A 25,196-nucleotide genomic window follows, 5' to 3' on the forward strand; every position below is an offset into this window, starting at 1 on the left:
AAAACTGAAAATACTTTGTTTTTTCCCCTTTCTCTTTTTAACTTTGTGACTTATGAAAGGGTTGGGGGAGGAGAGAAGGTAGAAAACAAAAACAAATTTTGATTTTGAAAACCAATTTGATTTTCCCTTAGAAAAAAGATCTTTTTTTTTTTTCCCCCACAAAACATGCTTACCATTTTCTAGTGGTTCCAGTTGTCACCTTCCCTTGGAACAGACAATAAAATTTTCATCCTTATACATGACAGTCTGTTCCCAAGTTATTAACATTTTTCATACTTGTGAATAGAAGTCTCGAGATTAGATAGGTATTCTGTTATGAGGCCTACACAGGTAATTACTTCTGTTTTCAAATTCATCCAGTTGTATCATGGCCTCCTTTGTTGTGGCAAGTCAGCTAGTGATTCAGCTAATATTTGTATAACTGCTGGGTACAGTCATCCCATCACTCAGGCTCATTGCTTTGGAGCCATTTGTAACAAGATAACTTATTGTATTCATTTTACCTCTGACTCCCATCTTCTGATTAATACTTCTCTTTGATCCCTTTCTTCGTCTAAGATTATTCTTTCAAGAATGGTTCTCCATGTCTTCTAACCTCTTTGAGTATTCTAATTTCTTTTTCTTAGATTTTAAAGCCAGAAGGGACCACTGTGATAATCTAATCTGACCTCCTGCATAACACAGGACATAGAATTTCCCTGATTTAATTCCTGCTTCATATCCGGTAGCTGTGGTTGTAGAGCATATCTTGATTTATAATGTCCAGTGATGGAGAATCCACCATAACTCTTGGTAAATTGTTCCCATGATTAATTGCCTTCACTGTTAAAAATTTGCACTTTATTTCTAGTCAGGATCTTGTCATACGTTTCTCTGCTAGACTGAAGAGCCCTCTGTTACCAAACTGCTGTTGCCCATTTACATATGTATAGATTGTGACCAAGTCACCCCTTAACCTTCTCTTTGATAGACTCAAGGAGCTCAATCTATTTAGTTTATCACTGTAAGGCATGTTTTTAATCCTTTAATCATCCTCATTGCTCTACGCTGAACCCTCTCCAATTTTTCAACATCCTTCTTGAAGAGCGGGCACCAGAATTGGATACGGTATTCTGTTGGTGAGCACACTGGTGCCAAATACCAAGTATAATCTCCCTATTCCTACTTGATATTACTACTTGATATTGTTTATATATCCAAGGATTGCTTTAGCCTTTTTACCTGCAGTGTCTCACTGGGAGCTCATGTTCAGCCGATCATCCAGCATGACCCCTATTTTTTTTTTCAGTCACTGTTTCCTAGGATAGTGTTTCTCTTCCTGTAAGTATGGCCTGCACTGTTTGTTCCTAGAGGTTTTATTTCAGAGGTGAGTGCATTTAAATGCATATTGTTTGATTGCATCCTGTCCCCTTCATTATTTACCACTCCCCTTAATCCTTCATAGCTGAGGCCCAATTCTCACAGTTACAGGTCCCGAGTGGTGCTGAGCACCTGCCTCTCCAGTGGATTTTAATGGGAGTTATGGGTGCTCAGCACTTCTCAGCAGGTCGTAAGTTACTCCTCAATGTGGCAAAGTCTCTCAGTCTATATCAATGTCAATCCTTACTCCTAACTTGAAGGTTTGTTGTTGGTGGGTTGGTTTGTTTGGTTTTTTTTGGGGGGGGGGGGAAGGGAATGTCCCATTTTGATTGACACAAATTATTTTTTCAACTTTTCAGCATAAACTGACTTCTAGAGTTTCAACATCAGGCGACTTGGTATAAGTGCATAAGAGCCCTGCTCTAATCTGCTGATGCCATTCTGGAATTTGTCATCTTTTTCAACCTCAAACTGACAATGTTAACCAAGCAAGCACTGTTCCCATGAATTAGTACAGTGCTTGTGTGCCTATTTAGTCATGTAATAATGAAGTTTCTATTGATGATGTCCAATGTGAAATTCCACTTGGCTTCCCAGAACTTGGAAGGTTTCCTCATAAAAATACTGTCATTGTGAGATTAATTTTAACCACAAAATTGTAGAGCTTTGGCAAGCTCTAGTTATGGTGGGATTCAATAAGATAAGGTAAAATTTGGGATTTCTCTAATACAAGTCTCAACACCGTTTTAAGGTACGCAGGTAAAAAAGTTTGGGCACACCAATAAGAAAATGAGGAAAGAAATAGTTTGAAAACACAAACTCTTATTTAAACAAAGATTTGGAGGTGGGACCATGGCTTTCAATATCATCCCATAATAGGACCATGTCTATTTTTCAAACTTTCACCATCTTAAAAATATAGGACTCCTTTCTGCCCCATTCATGTAAATTGCAGTTTTTTCATTGACTTGAACCGGAACAGGATCAAGTCCATGTTACCAAAGCTGGGACCATTCCAATTAGATTTTTTACTGCTTTACTCCGTATTGAAACTGAAAAGGCACTTAGCTGACCGATGAAGCACTAGTGAATGCTATTAGTGCAGAAAAGGAGCCTAGCATCACAAGAGGAAGTCTAAGAAGACTATGTCGACACTGCCCCACAGTTCAGACTATGGGAGTGTGAATAGCAGTGTGCTGTAACTCCCCCACAAGGATGTGGAGGCACAAAATAAAAGGTTCCTAGTTCACCCACAGTAATCCTGTTTGAAGAGGATTACATAAATGCAAACTAGGAACCACACCTGCAGCATCCACACAATGGAGTTACAGCACTGTACTTTGGTGCACACTGCTGTTCACACTCCCATGATCAGAACCATGGGGCAATGTAGACAAGCCCTGAATAGCAGCCCTAATAAATATTACAGTTTAAATTACTTTTGAAAACCCTTTTAATTAGCTGAAACTGACATTATATTTTTCTCCTACTTTCTCCTATCCTTCACTTCTCAACTATTTTTCTGGAGGTGTATATGCAGCGAAAGTGTAATATGTCAGTATTTTCCTTTCTTTTTCAAATGAAATGGAACCTATATTATGCTAGTTTTAAAGCACTGTAGGGCATGTATTAATGGACCATTAATACACCTCATGTGAAATTGAAGTAATCTGGCTTTTAACCTTGAATAGTTTAAAATGCACCTGAGGCATAGATTAATGACCCAGTAATACATCCCATTTAATGTCCTGTTCCGTAATCCGCCCGAGTGCTTATCAAGACACAATCAGGTAAATGGTTCAAGAAAGGCAGAGATTGTTATGATTGGCTAAATATCTGGTGCTAAAATGCATGCCAATTGAGAGTTATCTTTGGGGATTGCTAAAGTACCCTATTTGTAAATCCTTACCATACTAGACATTTTGTAGCAACCCAGATTATAGAACACGCATCCATATGTATATTAATTTATGCAGCATTTATTAATGTTATATGCATGCTATATATTATTACTATTACAGTAGCGCCTAGAGGCTTAGTTGAGGACTTCATTTTACTGCGTTTTATATAATCATGTAGTAAAAAAACAGACTTTACCCCTGAAGATTTTACAATCTAAGTTAAAATTGGGTTTTAAAAATCCTAGAACTTCCGCCCCCCACCCCCCACCACCAATGATTGCTTAGTATTGTTGTTAGTAAACTCTTGCATGTGGTATTAAATGTCGTCCATGATACTGACAGGTTCTTTTCAGTCATTTGCATCTGTTCAAAGGACAAATTTAGAACATTATAAATAGCACAAGCTCATCTCTGTTAATGCACCAGGATATCGTAGTTGTTTTTCCAACATATAAGTTCAATGTACAGGAGGATTTTTTACTTAATATAATGAGAGGTATGTTACCTACATTTAGTTCCTAACCATTTAAGAAATTGAGTTTACATCTTCTATAATACATGAATTTTGGTATACTTTGAAAAATAATGGCTTGTGATGTTGTTTCGTACTTTAGAGCAATGTGAAAAGCACCTCAGTGCATAAGATGTGCTAGAAATTAAATTTTAAAAGATTTAGATTGTGTTCTAAGATTTATTACACTTGCGCTCCTAATTTTTTATTGTGCATAACTCAGAACTAGTGTCAGGTTTCTAATAAACCATGTGTTACTCAATTTAGCAAACATAAATCAGTTTTTCCTAAATTAGGGAAACCTATATGATTTGTTTACTGTTAAGAAAACACTGATATATGATGTGTCTGTTACTTTAAACTTTTCTGATAAATGAAGGGATCAGGTTCTAGCAGATTAGTCTGATTATGGGATGTAATATGAAACTTTTGAATATACAGTTCATATGCACCCCAAGGAATTACTGATATTTTTAACTTTAATAAGTTGTTTTGGCAGAGAGTTTTTCTGTGAGCAGGATGTGCTTGAGACATGTAAAGGCTAGGCAGCAATTGTACAGTAGTCTAGGTGAAAAGCATATTTTGAATCAGGAATGTGGGATGACAACAGAAAGCAGGGCGAGGTAAGGAATGCAGAAATAATACAGAATCCTAAGTCAAATATTAAAATCCAGCAAGAAGTCAAATTGGACATAGTCATGGTTATAAGTCAGGCTGCTTAACTTCTATAAATATTTTAAAGAGTTTAACCTTTTAAATGCTGGCATTTTCTAGACTGCTTGCCAAATGAATATTCATTTACACATTTGGGGCAAATTCTGCTCACCCACTGGCTCTGCATTGCCTAAGTCCCTGGATGCAGACGAACTAATGCAGTTCTTCTGAGCAGGAACTGCAAGATTTTGAGAGGCTGCACAAGGGTCAACATCTTTGCCAATCATGGGGTATCAGCATATTTGTACTAATTGTACATAAGAGACTCAGTCTTTAATCTTGTGGTGGCCCCATTAAAGAAAAAGGGATTCCATATGTGAGTAAGAGTGGCAGGTTTGGAACCAGTATATTGGACCATAGTTACCTGTAATTAGAATAAGAGAGGCACCTCAGTCAAATTTGGGAGTGCTACTGACTTACTAATGCAAGATGTATACAGTGTGTAGAATATTTTATTAATTTCTATAATGCCATAAACATGTATGTCACTTTACAGAACAAATAAGACATGGCTGGCCCCTGTCTTGGGGTCAACTCACTGCTGGTTGTGCCTCTTCCTGGCGATCCTTGGGATTAGCTCTTCCAGCTGCTGCATCCTCCTCTGGTGGTATCTCTCTCATTGTCTTTTGTCCTGCTGCCCCCTCACTCCAGGAACTTCAGCCTTCTCCATGACTCGGCCCTCCGAGTGGGTCACCATATGTATTCCTCTTCCTGGGGTGATGTAACAAAATCTTTCTCTGACAAACTGTCCCAGGCAGCCTGCTGTCCTCTGCTTGGCCTGTGCCACATCTGCAGTGGCTGGTAGGAGAACTAGTGTAAAACCAGTGTAAATGGTTTTGTATATCTAGTTTATTACCCAAATTATACAATATTTCATCCCTTTTTAGATCACCAATTAAAATAAGTACATCTCCTGCAACTTCAATACTCCAATTGGAATGCTGATATATAGAAATCCTATAACCAAGTTCTGTAAAATTTCCATTTCCCAATTTTAAGCAGCCCATTATTTTATGATACTCATGCAGTATATTAAAACAAGCAATACTTAGAAAATAGTTATATATACACACTGGACATCAATAAGTTAAAGCTAGAAATTAGATGAAGGCCTTCCAAAGGGAGCAGTGGGGGTAAAAGCCTAATTTGTTTTAAGATTGAGCTTGATAAATTTATGGAAGGAATGGTATAATGAGATTGCCTATAATGGCATATGGCCCATCCATGAACTATTAGCAAATCTCCAATGGCTGGAGATGGGACAGGAAATGGGGAGGGCTCTGAGGTATTACAGAGAATTCTTTCCCAGATGTCTTGCCCACATGATCATCATATTTGGGATCAGGAAGGAATCCTATCCCAGATCAGATTGTAAGAGACGCTGGGGGGTTTCGCCCCCCTCAGCAGCAAGGAGTGTGGGTTACTTGCTGGTTTGAACTGGAGCAGTGGTTCTCCACTGTGGTCCACTGCTTCTTTAGGGAAAGCCCCTGGCAGGCTGGGCCAGTTTGTTTACCTGCTGTGTCTGCAGGTTCAACCAATCGCAGCTCCCACTGGCTGCGGTTCGCCACTCCAGGCCAATGGGGGCTGCGGGAAGGGCGGCCAGCACATCCCTCGGCCCGCACTACTTCCCGCAGCCCCCATTGGCTTGGAGCGGCGAACTGCGGCCAGTGGGAGCTGCGATCGGCTGAACCTGCAGATGTGGCAGGTAAACTAACCAGCCCGGCGCACCAGGGGCTTTCCCTGAACATGCAGTGGCCCACAGTTGAGAACCACTGAACTAGAGTAAATGATGGATTCTCTGTAACTTGAAGTCTTTAAATCAAGATTTGAGGACTTCACTAACTCAGCCACAGGTTCTGGGCCTACTACAGGAGTGTGTATGGGGGTCAGGTTATATGGCCTGAGATATGCAGGAGGTCAGACTAGATTATCATGATGATCCCTTCTGGCCTGAAAGTCAATGAGTTATTGTCTTCAATTCCCAAACCACTCTTTTTAAAAAAGTAATAGGTCATCTCACTAAGTCTCAGACATGGTCATCATTTTGTTTTAAAATAGGAAAATGAATCCTTCTAAACCACTATTGACTGAGACGTTGCCTCTGAAGTCACTTTTGATAATGCTGCCAGGCAGGCAGTCATGTGAGATTTCTTCAGAGTTAGTAATTTTTTAAATCTCCTTAAGTTTTTAAAGTAATACACACTAGCACACATGAGAGCTGGCAGGTAAGAAATTATTTCTATGGTGATACCAAAAGTGAGCTCAAATTGTATTTATTTCTGTCACTTCAAATTAATGTTAGTTCACCTTGAGAAACTACACATCTAAGTTTGAGGCTCTAGAGTTTACCATTCGTTATTTCAATTTAGTACTTCTAACAAAAAAAAATAGAGATTTACTTTAATCAATATTATAAATCTTTTTTTCCCCAGAATGTCAAACTTTGAGCAATCTGAATCAGACTTTTACCAGTCTAACTATGCCACTGATATTCAAGATCAAGGTTATAGCAATTCAGGGGCCCATGAAAATCTTTACGGAAGCCAAAAGTAAGTACTCCATGTAAGAAGAAAATATTGATTTATTTTAAAAAAGGGGGTTTTCATTTAGCAACAAAGTACAATGTCTAATTGCCAGAAATGATGTCAAAATGTTCAATGGCATTTAAGGTCTCATGTGACTAGCCAAATGGATGCAGTAGCAATAGAAAGACAGAGAACATTTCCCTCCTCCTCCCCACCCCCGCTCCTCCCGCACAGGTGGGACTATTTAGTCTTTCCTAGAGAGAGAGGCTCTGATAAAAGGAAAACTCTGGGAGGTTCCCATCACCAAGTTTTCCAAAACTGATGCTGTCATAGCAGATGGGATTTTTGCCCATGTCCCCCCTTAATCAGAGAGTTTGTAGAGGCAAGGTGATCCACTAAAAGCCAGGTTAATCACTCTCCCCCATTCCCTTTGGGCTCCCTGACAGCACAACTCCTTTGGATTCCCCTAGCCGCCACTGTTTATGGGACACACCCCACAAGCCCTTTCCCTGCTGCCTTCAGCCAATCATTTTCCCATCTCCATATCCCCAACACTATTGCAGCTAAATGGAATGATGCCAGGGAAACAATTAAGTCCCCCAGTCTGCACAAGTGATCCAAGGATCAGGCCCCCTCTACCTTGATTTGAGGACTTCAATATCTCAGACATAGGTGAGAGGTTTATTGAAGGAGTGGGTGGGTAAGATTCTGTGACCTGCATTGTGCGGGAGGTCAGACTAGATGATCATAATGGTCCCTTCTGACCTTAATATCTATGAATCTATGTTGAAATTCACAGGGAATAAGAATGGTTTGTGGGTTAAGACTGGGGATCAGGGGATCTGTGATCAACTCCCAACTCTGCCACTTACCTCCTGGGTGACCTTGAGCTAATCACTTTATTCTCTCTGTACCTCATGCCACATGAGCAACATGGCTTTTCCCCACCTTTTGTCTATCTTCACTATCTAGAGCGTAAGGTCTCTGGGGACACTATATATATATGTGCAGTGCTATATATAAGCCCAATGAGGGCTTAGTTTTAGCTGGGGCCTCTAGGCATTACAGGAATACAAGTACACTACATAATAATAATTAGGAAATAATTAGGCTTCATGTTATTAATACTGATTTTTAATCACACATTGCTAGAACTTTTTACAGGTGTTTAAGAAAAACATACATTCAGATATAATTATATATATTCCATTAAAATAGATAAATAAATTGAAGGTGTCATTGAGGCTATAAAGTTTAAAAAAAAAATCAGGTTGACCTTGCAACTTTAAATGCCCTAGTGTGTGCCTGTATTATGATCATTTGTAATCATGAAATTAAAGATAATTTTATCTGGGGACCCCTTCCTTATTCAGTGTGCAGGGTACAATGAAAGAGGAAGGAGTGCAGTGTATTTAGGTAGGGAGGGAGTTGGTAGTCTGATCACAGAGGAAATACACCAGTGGACAGCTTTGGGTTATTGTGAGGTTGATTGTCACAAGTTGCCTGTTTGACTGACTAGTACTTACCCAGATGTCTAATTGTACTTATTGTTGTAGGTGCCAGGCACAGGATTCACCTCAACCTGGTGCTTTTGTCCCTCTAGAAACGCTTTCGTCTTCTCAAAGTTACATAGGCCAGATTTTGCACCCAACATACAATCCAGAGTTTTTATCTCACTCTAGTTATGCTGACAGTTTTGATGAAGAACCTCCTTTGCTAGAAGGTAAAGAATTAAAATATTAACTTTGTGTGGCTACATATATATATATATATCATTCTCTTTGTTAACTCATGAAAGTCACTAGAGAAATATTAATATCCAGCAGAGCCACCGCCCCCAATAGTTAGACTTGATATTAGCCTGTACCTCTCCATCACTTCAACCAAGATCCCTGAATCCTGCAGGATGGACATCTGCCAGAAGCTGGATCCTGCAGTTCTTGCACACTCCAAATACCCATTAGTGGGGATTTCAGGATCAGGTTTAGAGAAGAAAAAAGGGAGAGTGTGTCCAAGGTCTTGCATTGCATCCATGCAGGCAGATCTTTGTACCAGGGCCCAGATCCAAGCCACATATTAATAGGTATTAGGTATTGTCCTAAACTGGAAGTAATATTAAATCCCCTAGCCTCTTCAAAATAAATACAAACAACCAAACCTCACCTCATTTACATTTGTATTAGCATACCTTGTCTCAAAACCAGACTTTTTACAAATTCACTTGGTAAGCTTTTGTATAAGAACTGTAACTTTTGGCTAGTTGACAACACACAATCAAAATCCTTACTTGTGCATTTTAAGAAATAATAATCAATCCTAGACTGTCAAATCAGAAAAATTTACTGTTGATTTGTTATCTTGTATTTCTAACATAGACACATGTTTATGATTGGAAGGGCAGTGCCACAATTTGCATAGAAAACAAAAGTATTAATTCATTTTTATGGCCCATAGATCATATCCTTTACTACCATTAGGTGACAGCATAACAATAAATTTTGTATTCAGGCTTCATAGCAATTTTCCCCCTCTGTATTTATATCCCACAATAAGACATCATGTGAGGGTACTTATAATTAATAAACATGTATTATAATATAGTTTGCATACCTAGTAATAAATTTACTAGTTAAAAAGACTTAAGGCTGCTTATTTCAGTGGAAAACTGGAGAAAGTTTGTGCACCCTGCATACCTTCAGCTAGTTGACCATTAGACTGTAAAAGAGGTGCTGTTTATTATAAACAAGGTATGTTCAAGTCTTAATACTTTTAGCTAATGAACAGGTGAAGATTTCTTTCTATTTACAGAAATATTGCTGCTTTATAACTAACAAATAGATAAGGGTAAAACTGGACTTGTTTGTCACTGATTCAACATAATGAAGCAAAGTAAATTCTAGGCACATTCAGCCTGATCCTGCACCATTGAGGTTAATGGGATTTTTACCATTGACTTCCATAAGAGCCAGATTGTTGTGCCTATTGTAAATAGAATGTAGAAGTCCCAAACCAGCAAGCACCACACGCAGTTAACAAGGCTGTTTTGATCCACAAAGTTCCAGAGGTGTTCAGATCTGGGGTGTGGGTCAGGCCCATTTCCAGTTAAAATTTATATTTACAGTAGCATAATTAGAAAGAGCATAGACGGTATATCTGGTCTCAGTGTTCTCTCTCAAAAAAAAAAATGGGCTGGCAGAGTGCAAGACTTGGACATCTGCTTTTTGAATTGGGTGTTGGTCCCACAAATGCTGGCTATCCAATTCCAATATTGTCCTAACCCGCACTGGAGCATTACAGGAAAAAAGTTATTCCTGAGAGTTTGAATATTTCTGCAGAGATTAAGGATGAAATCCTGGCCCCACTGAAGTCAATGACAAAACTCCCATCGATTTCAACGGGGAAGGATTTCATCCAATATTGAGTAATCCACAGGAATAATTGTGTAAGTGCAAAAAGCCCATAAAACCATACATAAGTTATTTTTACTTTTCCTCCAAGGGAAGTGTGTCATGTTTTTAAATGCCTCTAGCAATACAGCATTAAGACACTTCTCTTGTCAGATTTCCACAATTAAAGCATGTATCTCTGATGTCCTTGATGTTCTAAAAAGCCTTGAATTCTGCAGTTACTGCTGATCAGCATATTATTTGAGGTCTCCATTAATAAGATTTTAGAAACATATATATTGTAAAAATAGGAAAACCAAACATTATGTGGACAGTGTTGTCAGTATTTTTATTCTATCACATAAGATTCAATTTAATAAATTAATTATCCCAGCTTGAAGTCAGAATTCAGTCCTAAAGACACTGTATGAGAAGCTGGAATCAGAATACATTCTACTGCACTCTTATTTCCTTGTGGGGAAAAAAAAAAAACGGCTCATTTTGTTACTTTGGACTTGTGGTATCTAGTGGATTTGTATATAAAGGCTTCTAAAAATCATGGATAATTATGGAACTTTCCTTTTGCAGAACTTGGGATTAATTTTGATCACATATGGCAGAAAACATTAACAGTTCTAAACCCAATAAAACCAGTGGATGGCAGCATTATGAATGAGACAGACCTGACTGGGCCCATGGTTTTCTGTTTGGCCCTTGGAGCGACACTGCTACTGGTACAGTAAGGCAGAAGTCATGAGATTGTAAAGTTCATAACTGTAAAATAACAACTATGTGCAGTTTTGGAAGATGCTGAGCAGGTACAAAATGAAAAAGTTATGACGAGATAACTGGCTCTGTGGATGAAGGGAAAGCAGTGGACATGTTGTTCCTTGACTTTAGCAAAGCTTTTGACTCGGTCTCCCACACTATTCTTGCCAGCAAGTTAAAGAAGTATGGGCTGGATGAATGGACTATAAGGTGGATAGAAAGCTGGCTAGATTGTCGGGCTCAACGGGTTGTGATCAATGGCTCCATGTCTAGTTGGCAGCCGGTATCAAGTGGAGTGCCCCAAGGGTCAGTCCTGGGGCCGGTTTTGTTCAATATCTTCATAAATGATCTGGAGGATGGTGTGGATTGCACCCTCAGCAAGTTTGCAGGTGACGCTAAACTGGGAGGAGAGGTAAATACACTGGAGGGTAGGGATAGGATACAGAGGGACCTAGACAAATTGGAGGATTGGGCCGAAAGAAATCTGATGAGGTTCAACAAGGACAAGTGCAGACTCCTGCACTTAGGACAGAAGAATCCCATGCACCGCTACAGACTAGGGACTGAATGGCTAGGCAGCAGTTCTGCAGAAAAGGACCTTGGGGTTACAGTGGACGAGAAGCTGGATATGAGTCAACAGTGTGCCCTTGTTGCCAAGAAGGCCAATGGCATTTTGGGATGTATAAGTAGGGGCATTGCCAGCAGATCGAGGGACGTGATCGTTCGACACTGGTGAGGCCTCATCTGGAGTACTGTGTCCAGTTTTGGGCCCCACACTACAAGAAGGATGTGGAAAAATTGGAAAGAGTCCAGCGGAGGGCAACAAAAATGATTAGGGGACTGGAACACATGACTTATGAGGAGAGGCTGAGGGAACTGGGGTTGTTTAGTCTTCAGAAGAGAAGAATGAGGGGGGATTTGATAGCTGCTTTCAACTACCGGAAAGGGGGTTCCAAAGAGGATGGCTCTAGACTGTTCTCAATGGTAGCAGATGACAGAACGAGGAGTAATGGTCTCAAGTTGCAGTGGGGGAGGTTTAGATTGGATATTAGGAAAAACTTTTTCACTAAGAGGGTGGTGAAACACTGGAATGCGTTACCTAGAGAGGTGGTAGAATCTCCTTCCTTAGAGGTTTTTAAGGTCAGGCTTGACAAAGCCCTGGCTGGGATGATTTAACTGGGAATTGGTCCTGCTTTGAGCAGGGGGTTGGACTAGATGACCTTCTGGGGTCCCTTCCAACCCTGATATTCTATGATTCTATTCTATGATTCTATGAAATGTTTCTTCAGCGTCTATTGAGAGTGGATATAAGAACACATTTTTGCTGTACAGCTTGTATATACAGTATTTAAATATAAAATTACACTTTGATGTAACACAGGTAAAATGCTTTCAATAAAAGTATAAGAGCAGGGCACATTTTCTGGAGGCTTGATATATGCCTATATATAATATATATATATAGAGAGAGAGAGAGATTTTATACAATGTATGTGTCAAGGAGACTCCGCTCACTCACAAGGAATCCACCACATGGAGCAGTTTGCAGGGTCAAGACCTAAGTTGCAATACTGCCAACTCTAGCAATTTTAACGTGACTCTAGCGATATTGGGGTTTTTTAGCTGTCTCATGAAAACATGATGAAAGGTGCCAAGTCACGAATTCCCCCTTATTCAAAATGGCACCATCTTCTATTACTGTCAAAGGGGCTGAAAAAAGCAAGATGGCCACCATTTCCCTACAGTCTGTCTGCATGTGGAAGTGAGACTTCTCTCAACAAGGTTTGCTGCCACCTCCCCCTGTTTCCAGTGAGATTGAAGCCATCCGCACAGGCAAAATAGCTGCCACTTTGTGGTTCGAGAAGCTAAACAAGACACAGGGACTGTGAGGAGCAGTAGAGACACTGTGAAAGTTGGATGGGGAGAGTGAGGAGAGGCAGAGCACTGCGGAAAACAGGAAGAAGGTTTAGGAGTTGCAAAGGAATAGGGTAAAGAGGGGTTTGGGGGGAAGAGGGAGGCTGGGGGAGGTGCAGAGGATAGTGATGGAGTGGAAGATTGAGGGGATAGAATGGTAGCTCCCCCAGCCTCAGGGCAGGGTAAGAGGAGTAAGAGGTAAGAGGAGTCCCCTCTGAGCAGCCAGGGGAAGTCAGCATTGCCAACTCATGTAGATTGTTCGCGAATCACAGGATTTTGGAGGGATGATGTGAGAAGCTCCTCTGATCCCGTGATTTTCAGAGCTGGGCAGAGTTGTGTGTAAAAGCCTTGGAGCTAAGGACACAGACTTGTCCTGCCACTGAGTCCTGCCTTCCTGTGTGAGCTTATAGCAAAGAAAGGGTCCTGTGGCAGAAGGAGGCAGGGGAAGGGTGAAGTCAGAGAAAGGGTGCTGCTGGGTCCCAGGTAGAGAAGTCAGGGGGCAGCAAGAGGCAGCAATAGGAAACAGATGGCAGTTCCCTTATCTTAGGGGTGAGGAGAGGGTAAGTGAAGTCTATATCTGAGCAGCCAGGGAGGCATGCAATTTTGTGTGCATTAAAGGTTGGCTTTTCAGCCTGCAGTTATCACACACACATTGGCAGAGGAATAGAGGAGAGTTAAAGTCAAAAGACAGCTGAAAAATGTGATTTGATAATGGTTATTTTACAATTTCATGCTTTTTTTGGGCCAGTCTCATGATTTTTGAGAATCTGACTCATGATTTTCGATCTGTGGGGTTTGGGCCACACTGAAATTGGAATGAGACTAGGAAGATATTCCAGCATGACACACACCCTCAGTTTTGTTGCTATTGCAAAATGGACCTGTGTCACTATTATTGTGGGGAAGGAAAGAATTCTTGAAAATCTCTCCTTGTGCAGCTAGCAGTCAGTCAATATGAAAATGTAAACAATCTTCAAAATATCTTAGTTTTAAAAATTCGCCATACTTGTCAATTAATGTTGGTAGTACTTTTTTTCAGATGTCCTTGCAAGCGTAAAAAATGGGCTGTATTTAAACTTCTTCCCTTCTTTCTTATTTCCCGTCCCCCATCTCCTGCCTTACCCCTCTCTACTAACTAGCTGTTTGATAGCAGGAAAGCTGAACAAGAAGCTACCAAAGACTCCTAATTCAACCATTGATCAGAGACAATGGGGATCCCCTTTGCTACTAAAGCATTGCACTGGTTGTTGGCAACTGTTTATCAGAAAGGGAGTGAAAACGCGTGGCAATTTTGAGGAATGGAGTGCTTCCCTAGCAATGGGGCACTCTAATTCAGGGGGTGGCAGGGAGGCTCTAATTCTCTATTTCCTCTGTGATAAACTGCTGAATCAGAACACTCTTACAGATCCTAGGAATATTTGTGGAGTGCCTTGAACATGCAAACTTCAATATAAATAGCGAGTATTGTTATTTATATCAATGAAAAAGCTGAAGGGAAGGAGGCAGAAGAGTGAGGAGGGAAAGTAAGGAAACAACAGGAAAAGAGAGTGGAGGCCAGGTAGAAGAAGGCCATAGGAGAAATGCTATTAAATCCTATGATTACACCCAGAAAACTGGTGGGAAATGCCAGAAAAAAGGAGAGGAGGAAAGAAAATATTCGTTATTTTGTTGTTTTTTTCAGTTATTGCATCCCCACCTTTTTTTATAGCAAATGTTACTAAAATACTATATTCTAAAACATCATTAGAAATGTAGGCACTGAGACTGCTCATCCTGAGGTGTAGAAATACGAGGCCTGATTCACCCGTTACCCCAGTTTTAGGCCAGTGTGACTCAGAGGTGAAAGTAAGCTGGTACGCCCTGGTACGGCATACCGGTGCGCCGTACCGGGACCGGCTTTCCCAGATGGCAATTTAAAGCTCTGGGGTAGCGGCGGCGGGGCTCCGGCGGGGATTTAAAGGGCCGGGGCGGTAGCGGCGGCTGGAGCCCCGGGGCACTTTAAATCCCTGATGGAGCCCAGCCAACCCTACCCCAGGGCTTGGGCAACTGGGCTCAGGCGGGGATTTAAAGGGCTCGGGGCTCCAACAGCCGCTACCACAGCGGAGCCCCAGGGCCTTTAGAATCATAGAATTCTAATTCTTTAAAGCTCTGCCACAGCCCAGAGCCCTGGGGTAGTGGCAGCTGGGATCCCCCAGGGCTCCTCAGTGATTTAAAGGGGCCAGGGTTCTGCTGCGGTAGCAGCAGCTGGAGCCCTGGGCCCTTTAAATTGCCCCTGACCCTGGGGCTCCCAGCTGGAGCCCCAGGCCCTTTAAATCAAGATTTAAAGGGCCCAGGGATTTAAAGCCCTGCCTCTTCCGGTTGAGGCCACGCCCCCTGCTCAGGACTCTGGCGTACCGGTAAGTCCTTTAACTTACTTTCACCCCTGCTGTGACTCCAATGAATGAATGAAACTGTAATAATGCAATAGTGAATCAGGACCAATGGGCAGATTGAGGCACGAACCATCCTTTTGTTCTGTGTAAAGTGTGTAGGACAATGGGGCCCTAGTCAATGACTAGGGCTCCTAGGAATTACAGTCATGCTAATGATAAGGTTCAGTAAACAAAAAATGGTTCAAACCCATATGGCTGTGCCAGACTATTGTCAAAACTTCTGACCTGTAAGAATGCAGGATTTCATATGCCATCTAACAATTTCAAGTTGTTTGGTTTTATCTCTGATATATTTGAATGCTGAACTGGCTTTTCAGCCTTGCAAGCTGTGGTATACCTCTAAATGAAATAATTCTCTTATAATAGGAATAGTAACATAATTTAACTGAAGGCTTGTTCCAGAAAATAATTTATAAATTACATTTTGTTTTAAGCTTATTGCTATGCAAAAGTTCTTCAAATAGTAGCCTTTCTTTTGAAGATTAGTAAAAAAAGGAAGGACACTAGTAAGGATTGTGAGAGTGGGAGTAATGCCTGATTCTCCTGTCCTGCAGGCAACTCCATTACAGTTAGAGGTGACAGACAGCAGAATCAGACCCAGAGGCCTTGGGTCTCCACTGCTCTGCACCGTGCGTACTCACATTCATGGAGAGTGGGTATAAAATGCCACCAAATCAAACTTCTGCATTCACTTGCACAAGTGGTAGCATTTTATACTCACTTTACACAGGTCTGAGAACACAAGATGAAAGGCAGTGGAGAATCCAGGCCCAAGATTTTTATTTTATTTTAATTTTGTTCCTTCCACAAGACTGAGTGCACTAAATTTAACACATCCCAGTTCAAATTCTGCCAAACTAGTAGGGCCTGATTCTGATCTCATGTACTTTGGGACTATCCCCATTGAAGTCAGGGGAGCTACACTGGTGCAAAAATGGTGTGAGAAGAAAATCAGGGCCATCACCTTCAGTTATGTCCTCTTTTTTTCGCTCCTTTCTACTGCACCAGACATAAATTCTCTGTAAATCAAACAGTGCTTGAAGTGGAATTTTCATTTAGCTGCTAACCTCCCTTCTTTTGTCTCTGTCATAGTAATTTGTTAACTTAGATTAAGCTTCTAAGTAGGGCTGTGTCAATTAATTAAATACTCTGAAACAATATAAAATATTAGTTGATGATTGTTGTTGCATCTGTCTGCAATACAGCATGTATCAGTTGATCTCTAAAAACTATTGCCCAAACCAATTGGAAATGTTAAACCTATTAAAAACCTGCAATGACTCCAATGGTAGTTGTTAGTAATCTGATGTAACAATTAGGGTTTTAAAAATATGCATATATTTTAGGTTAATATGAAAGGGCTATAACAGAAGCTTGAGAAGAGGTAAGGTGCCCTAAGCAATATCAGCATGGTCTATATCAGGATGGAGAAAGATACAGTATTCTACACTGGAGCCAGAGGTGTAATTTCCAGCTGGTGTAGACGTAACTGCGCTAGTTCTGATCAAGCTATCGCACTAAAAATAACAGTGTAGCCGCGGTGGTGAGTTGGGTTAGTTCTTGGATAGACTCATACTTCAGAAGGCTAGCTGCCTGTGACACTGCAGCTATACTTCTACTTTTAGCACACTAGCTTGATGCGAGCTAATCTGGGTATGTCTAATTGAACTGGAAACTATACCTTCCATCTCCCATGTAGATATACTGTCAGTAATGAGATATAGAGCTTTTTACTTCTTGGTCACTGTTTCAAATCTGGCACAGATCAGTGGTGCCTGCAGCTTGTTGCTACCTAATCTAAAGACTGTTGATTGGACTATTGGAAATGATGGTGGTGAGGTCAGTGCAATTTCTATTCTAATCTAATCCATATAGGTACTTATACCATGCTCATCACCGTAGTATCTGAGCACATTCCCGGAATGTGTTAAGCAAAATGACTAACATCTCTCATGTTTGTTCTTTCATAGTCTCTCCAGGGGGAGAATTGTGTGTTCAGTAGAATATCTTATTTGGGATTTTTTTACGATCTATACAAATGTATTTTATTTTTTTATATATATATATATATATATAGTATACTCATGTTGGAGTATGTTTATATTTAGAAAGCAAGGTCAAAGAAATGTGCCTTTCACTTGGAGTGGAAGGTGGTGTGGTTTGTGATGGCCCTTAGTTCCTTGAGGAGTTAGTTCTACAATCTTGAGCCAGCCTCTGAGAAAGTTCTGCCTCCTGCGTAGACAAGCTTTATCCTTATGGTAAGAAGTTCCATTGTGCCAGAGGCGCAAAGTTGATGACCTTGGGCTACAACCCAGAACTCTAATTCCTAAAAAAACAGGTGTCAAAATCTCAATACTACCCCAACTGTCAGCATTCAGTCCACTTGTTAGCAGCCTGAGAGGTCAAACATTTCATGTGGCATGGGTACTGAGCTACTCTCTCACAGCTAGAGGTGATTCATCAAAATTAGAATTGGAATGTCATGAGTAAATTTGTCCTGTGGCGGCTGCCTGTATTGTACTTGCTTTGTGGATAAATTAGAAGATATGTCTCCAGAGCTGTCAGGCCAGGTACCTTTCACAAGCATTACATTCACTAAAAAGAAATTCTGAAAAAGAGCTGGAGAATCACTCTCTAAATGGAGCAAAAAAAGATTTGCTGATGGTTACTGGAAAGATTAATGTGGCAGAGAACATATACCATGAAGAAGCGGAGTCACAATACTTTGTGCTATACATGCTAGGGTTGGGTTCAGAAGCAAACAGTGACTTTCCTATCGTAGCCAAGGGAAGGAAGGGATAAATTCACCCTGAAATTCAACATACATCCCCCAAAGGTTCACAAACTTATCAAGCCTGGTCAGAGTTTAGGGTTTGTAGGGGAAAGAGACTCCAAGTCTTGCCAAGTATGGTGTTTTGTTATGAAAGATTCAAACTGCTGTAATGAAAGGGTACATGATGTCCCCAATGCACAAAGGAAAACAGAAGTGTTGCTATCTACTAAACAGATTGTGTCCTTGGTAATTTTTAAGAAAACAATGATACATAATTACAAAAAAGTAGTACGGCATCCCCACTAACCAATCTAGTATGAAATGTCTGAAGTGACGGGCCTCCCACCACTTTTCTTGGGAGGCCCACAGCCTCACATCTCCTAATCCGACAGATTTTCCTGATATTTAACCAAAAGTTTAATTTAGTTGTTTTTATCTTCGGACTCCTAACACCTTCCTGAGTCTCCCTAACCATTTCCTGTCCTTCATTGGAGCCTGATTAGTACAAGGAAATGGAGAATTGAGTTCTGTATTTCTATCCATTCAATGCAAATTAAAATATAAACTATTAATGAAAGATTTATCTTAGGGTATTTTGATTTGAGGGGAGAAAAAATCCCAAAATACTGGCCTTGATTCTGATCACACATAAAATGGCATAACTGAAGTAAGTGTAAAATATGTATAAGCAGAAAGAGGATCACACCTCATGCTTTCATTCTGTTTCCTCCCAGTGTTTCATGATTTATGGTACATGTGTGCTGTTTTGTACTTACTCATATTTATTTCAGGCAGGAAAAGTTCACTTTGGCTATGTATATGGCATCAGTGCTGTTGGGTGCCTAGGAATACATGCTTTACTGAACCTGATGAGCATAGCAGGTGTCTCGTATGGCTGTGTTGCCAGTGTACTGGGCTACTGCCTGCTACCCATGGTGGTCCTGTCCAGCTGTGCAGTCTTCTTCTCACTACAGTAAGTATCAGAGTATTATGGCAGAACCCATAAGGATTACTATAATTTAGACTAGCGTTATACAAAGGTTTTTAATGCTAAGACTAGAGGATACTTTATATCGCTAAAAATTGGAAGGAAAATATCAGTACATGAAGGAACGAAAAACAATGTTAGTATTTTCAGGTGGAAATGGACAAATTGTGTGTGTGAGAGAGAGAGGGGGTGTGTGTACTTTTAGTTCTAGAATGGTTCAGAGATCTGTCCCACTTTATATGAGCCCCAAAGTTTGGTGAATTTGGATAAATTAGTTCCAGTTTGGAATTATCTTTATTTAAAATAAATTTGTGCTCAAAACCGAGGCTGGCTTTGATTTGACAGATCTCCTTTACTCTGTTTTTTGTTTGGTAAAACCACACCACTACTGGTTCAAATCCAGGTTTCAACTTTTTTGTACTAACCCTCCGTGTTTGGGTAAATGGTTTTAGTACTGGCCCATCTCTAATTTCAACTGCCTTCAGCAACATAAATCTACTATCCTCTGTGACACTGGCAGTCCAGGTGCCAACTCTTGCCAAGGCTATAGGCCTCAGCCAAGCACTGACAAATTCATTGCTGGAAACTAGCCTGTTTCACCTATGTGTTAGAATGGTTAAGATGGATATTGGCCTTATAACAATGTGTTTAGAATTTATTAAGTTGCTGCATACATTAACCTCGCTTATAACTTCTTCATCACCTGCTATAAGGTAATATTTAAGTTTTTGCTTTGTAACTGTAAAAAATGTTTGCTCTTAAACTGTGAACCCAGTCAGGAGGGAGTGTCTCCTGCCTATCAAAACTAAATGGGCCATCAAAATACAAAAACTTTGTTAATTGCCCTTTTGCACCCATGCAAAGACTATATGCAAAAGGGCTCATCCCATCAGCTTGAATTCTGGAAGAAGGAAATAAAAATAACTGATAAAGAAAAATTTTAATCTTTTTTTCTGTTTCAACTCTCACAAGGCGGGAGCTACAAAACTGAAGCAGAAATCCCTGGGGTCAGTCTGTGTTAGCCCTAAAAGACATTCCGAGCTGACAGATTACTGTAACTCTCTCACCTTTTAAAACCATAAGACTAACTCATTTGTGTATTTATGCTTGCCTGCTTTAACCTTGTAATGATCCTCATTTCTTTTCTTAGTTAATAAATCCTTTGATAGTTTACTATAGGATTGGCAACAAACATTGTCTTTGGTGTGAGATCTAAGGTACAACCTGACCTGGGGTGAGTGACTAGTCATTTGGGACTGGGAATAATCTGAATATTTTGTGATCTTTGGTGTAGAGCAACCATCTATCACTAAGTCCATCTTTCCTGGGTGGCAAGATAGATTGGAGTGCCCAAGGGGACTGTCTCTGACTCCATGGTAAGATTGTTATACTGCTTTAGGAGTTCACACTTGTTACTGGGTTCGTGAAATCTAATTATAGATTATACAACCAGTTTGGGGTCTCTGCCCTGTGTTTTAACAGTCTGCCCTGAGGTCAGTAGTGTTGTTGTATCTCTGTCGATCGCAGGATATTAGAAAGACAAGGTGGGTGAGGTAATATCTTTTATTGGACTAACTTCTGTTGGGGAGACAGATAAGCTTTCGATCTTACACAGAGCTCTTCTTCAGGTCTGGGGATCATACTGTGGCACTGTAAGTACTTTTCCCAGACCTGAAGAAGAGCTCTGTGTAAGATCGAAAGCTTATCTGTCTCCCCAACAGAAGTTAGTCCAATAAAAGATATTACCTCACACATATTGCCCTGAAGTGCGCACTCATGGTTGTGAACCACTCCAGACAGCATCACATCCTCTCATTGCCATCCCTTGTCATGACCCAGCTCTGTTGTTACACCTATGAGAAATCAGCAAACCCTTAACGATTAACCTAAGGTGCAATAGAGCAGGTGACTGAGGGGTAGTTGAGGCAACTCAGCAAAAAAGTACTATAATTAAAAAACTAATTGCAAGGTTTAAAAAAATAGTATGACTATACATATATTGGACTGCCTGTTGGACTGTAAGCTCTTTGAGACAGGGTCTGTATCTGCCTCTGTACAGTGCCAAGAACAAGGAGGTCAGGGCCCTGACCGGAACCTCTGGGCACCACAGCAAAATAGATAATAAATAGTATCTCCCCACTTATTAAACTTAAAGCCGATCTATTTTATTTCTATTTTGTTTTTAACACCAAAAAATATGGAATGTGCCTTGCATAGTTAGAAGACTGTAGCTAGAAAATGTAAATCTGCTCTCAGTTACTTTATTTAGAAAAGCACCAATTAAGTCTAAATATTGTTTTTCAACAAATGTTTTTGTTGGCATAAGCATTTTTAGCACACTGACAGTGTCCTTGCCTCACATTTCCATGGATCTGTTATGGTCTATCCTGGCCATAATCCATGTATTCAAGAGTTTCTATGTTCTCCCTGACATGATGGATAGTCAGGGAACCCTCTGTTGTCTCAACAATATATATATTTACTTGATTAACCTGTTTAATAATCTGGATTTATAAAAGGTGCACATATGTATTTACAGTACAGATGGGGCTATCTCCAAAGCAGCTGTTACAGTTGATCAGGGTGCTGGTGTCTGCTTCAGAAAATCCCCAAGCACATACAGTACCTTTGTAATACGCTGTAAACCTACTAAAAGTCTATCTTTAGAAATCCAAAAATATTTACAGTGGTAGCTCTTAAAACTTGCCAATTTTATCAGAAATAGATAAGATTACATCAGTATCTGCAATGTTCCCTTGTGCGTCCTTACTTACAATAGGAAATGCCTTCAATACTACAAATACTGAGATCATCCATTTGCAAGCTATTAAAGGCAACTGACAGTTTTCAAGGAAGCGTTTATTTGTTTTTTAAATACAGCTGATCAAAATCATCAGAGAAAACATTATAATATGTTTTGTGATTTTTTTTTTCTTCTTTGGTCAAAGTTTGAAATTTTGATTAAGCATTTTGTCAATTTCTAATTTTAAATTTTGTGAATAGCTTTAGTTTGGTCTCTCTTTCACAGAAAATTTACCTAAGATAAGTTACAGAGAGAATTCTGTAATTGGAACTGAGCTCATTCTCTTAGCAAAGATAGCTGTTAGGTCATAAACATGAAAATTGTCATTTTTTCATATTTTTGATGCAAAATTAGCAATTTCATTTTATCTTTGAATGAAATAAAATTTGGGATAAGGAGGGTGCAAAATGGCACAAAAGAAATGGCCAAAATTTTCATGGAAATATTTGTGAAACAAAATTCAGTTTTTCACAGGGCTACTCATGTCAATCTAAGATGGCAATGTGCCTAATCACAAGCTGATTACATTTTCTAGGGGTAATAGTGTCTGATAAGAATAGATTTAAATAAGCAGTTTGCTGATCTCCCTTCCTCATCCCCACCCCGAAAACCCTTCTTTAGACAAAATCCTTGAACAGAGTGAATATCCCATTTATTTGGGCTGTGTGCTAAGGTAAGTGAGCATGAGGCTGAAGAATGGAATCCTCGGGCCCAGTCTGCAGCAACTGGTGCACAGATGTGGGCCCATCTACAGGGTATGTGAAGACGTGGTCAGCAATTATTCTCCAACTTTGTGCTCTGGTCAGTAGCTCCATGCTGTGTGCAGATTCCAAGCACCTATCCTGGTACTAACCACAAATCCCCTTCCATGTTCCTGTGCAAATTGCTACCTCCGAGTTTGGCTCCATGGCACACAAATGCAGCCTACCTGAATAGGCTCTGTTGTCCAGTCCTTCAATGCATCATAAGCACAGCATTTTCCTTGCATTTTGAGACTTTTGTGCTCCTGGAAGGTGCCTGAGGATTTGACCTTCATAGACACCACTGGCACCAGGGCCATACTGGTGCTAAACCATTTATTCCAGCAGAAATGTGCTGTTAGACTGAGAACTGAATCTTTAAGTGCAGCTAAGCAGCTCTTGGCTGACTGGGGGAAACGGTGACTTTATGCCATCTTTCCATCACTATCAATCCTGGAGCCAGCCTGGAGTGGCCAATTTGGACCCCAGTGCAAAGCAGAGCAGCCACAGTTCTACTCTAAATTGCACCAATTTCTCAACGCCCCCCAAAGTGCTATTATGCTAGATGGGAATTGCTACTGCACAGCGTGCACCTGCTACATCCTTTCCTTCTCCTGACATGCTTCTAGTATGTGCTCTATGCCAGTGGGGCAGAGAAGGAATTATGTAAGAGCCAGTGTGAGTGATCACAAGTGTGTGATACAAGACATTGTCTTTTCTCAAGCTCATATTCCCTACCACACATGGCCTCTAGACCATGAGGCTGCCTTGGTAAAAAGTGCAAATCCATATAGCTCCATTTAAATCATAACATATTGTGCATGTTGCTTTTAGCTGCTGGGGACTTCTGTTCACTTTGAAATTTAAAAGCTCAGAGCCCAGTTTTGCTTACAGACCTGGACAAAGTAGTTGGAAGCTTGCTAGTCTTCCAAGTAATACCATTGACAGAGCTGTTGTTGCCATCTGAAATGGATCAATGCCATTTTGCTTGATGTTTTATTGTTTTAATTCACTGCTCAACCTTGACTTTCATTACATAAGTCATTCCTTGTTTGTACCAGTGACTACTGCCGTATTAACAAGATCTTAGACATGAACTAGACTCTGATAAGATTTCATTCTGCACATGTTAACCAGTGGATTCCCCTTGTTTTATTTTTGCTTCATAGGGGGATACTTGGAACTTCCTTAGCTCTGATTATTATTGGATGGTGCAGTCTGTCAGCTTCCAAAATTTTTATCTCTGCATTAGCCATGGAAGGCCAGCAGCTTCTTGTGGCTTATCCCTGTGCTCTACTTTATGGACTCTTTGCACTTCTGACTGTTTTCTGAAATGTACTTTGTGGAAGCCTGATTATACTCTATCTGTGTGGGTGTTTTTACTTTTAGTCCTCCTAGATTCACATTAAACTCCATTAACAAAAAATAGATTGTGATTTACCTTTTATTTTCTTAATGGATGATGGATAAAGAAATAGAAACAGGGTGATAACTTTAATAATGACATTCTAAAAGTCTCAAATCTTAAACATTTTGCTCCGATACTAATAAAAATAAGGTATTTTAGGGAGGAAATCTGCAAAATAAAATGTCATTTTAAAAAATGATTGTGTACTTGCAGGTTTCAGAGTAACAGCCGTGTTAGTCTGTATTCGCAAAAAGAAAAGGAGTACTTGTGGCACCTTAGAGACTAACCAATTTATTTGAGCATGAGCTTTCGTGAGCTACAGCAAGTGAACTGTAGCTCACGAAAGCTCATGCTCAAATAAATTGGTTAGTCTCTAAGGTGCCACAAGTACTCCTTTTCTTTTTGTGTACTTGCAGTGTTTCGATGGGGATAACGTATTGTGGAAGGGGTAAGTGAAAAGCAATAACAATGCAGTATTTTATAGGCATAGTAACTCAAGTGAAAAGTTTAAAGTCATTGTTTTAATGTAAGTAATGTTCAATTTGGCATTTTACATGAACATTAAAAAAAGTCTTTCCTTTTTCTTAAGAGGTTGAACAGCCTTTGTTTATAATGTTGAAGAATTGCCAAAGATGGACAGCAAGAGCAAAGTTGTTACAATACAAAGTAAGCAAACTAGAAACCTCATTCTGTTTGGTTTCTTTTTTTAAATAAATGTGGCTCTGCAAAGCCTCATTGTACTGTACATAATGTACAGTAATGCTAGAGTCTAAAATTGCCACTAAACCACTGCCTGCTGTCACTGCAGAAAAAAACACTGCTCAAAGCAAAGGTAACTACTAAATATGTCTCCTGAAAGGCAGAACTGCATTTGTGCCAGCAAAGTACAGATCTCACCCATTTTGTATACAGGAAAAAAAAATCTATTCACTGCTGTTAGTATTACAGCAACCCAACAATTTTGTAACAATGCT

General features: G+C 40.1%; 1 protein-coding gene across 1 annotated transcript in view; it reads left to right on the forward strand.

The window, feature by feature from the left end:
* YIPF7 (Yip1 domain family member 7) overlaps positions 1–24,146 on the forward strand; it is a gene marked incomplete at both ends in the record, with an annotated part of 37,203 nt that extends 13,057 nt beyond the window's left edge. Inside the window, 5 exons of the mRNA XM_084626950.1 lie at positions 6,918–7,034; positions 8,567–8,733; positions 10,985–11,130; positions 19,075–19,256; positions 23,984–24,146. Coding sequence (XP_084483076.1) covers positions 6,918–7,034; positions 8,567–8,733; positions 10,985–11,130; positions 19,075–19,256; positions 23,984–24,146 — 775 coding nt within the window. The remainder of the gene's footprint in view (positions 1–6,917; positions 7,035–8,566; positions 8,734–10,984; positions 11,131–19,074; positions 19,257–23,983) is intronic.
* Between the last annotated feature and the right edge of the window lie 1,050 nt (positions 24,147–25,196).

This window comes from Lepidochelys olivacea (genome assembly GCF_965140295.1).
Source record: "Lepidochelys olivacea isolate rLepOli2 genome assembly, chromosome: 4".
In the NCBI taxonomy this organism is placed as follows: domain Eukaryota; kingdom Metazoa; phylum Chordata; order Testudines; family Cheloniidae; genus Lepidochelys; species Lepidochelys olivacea.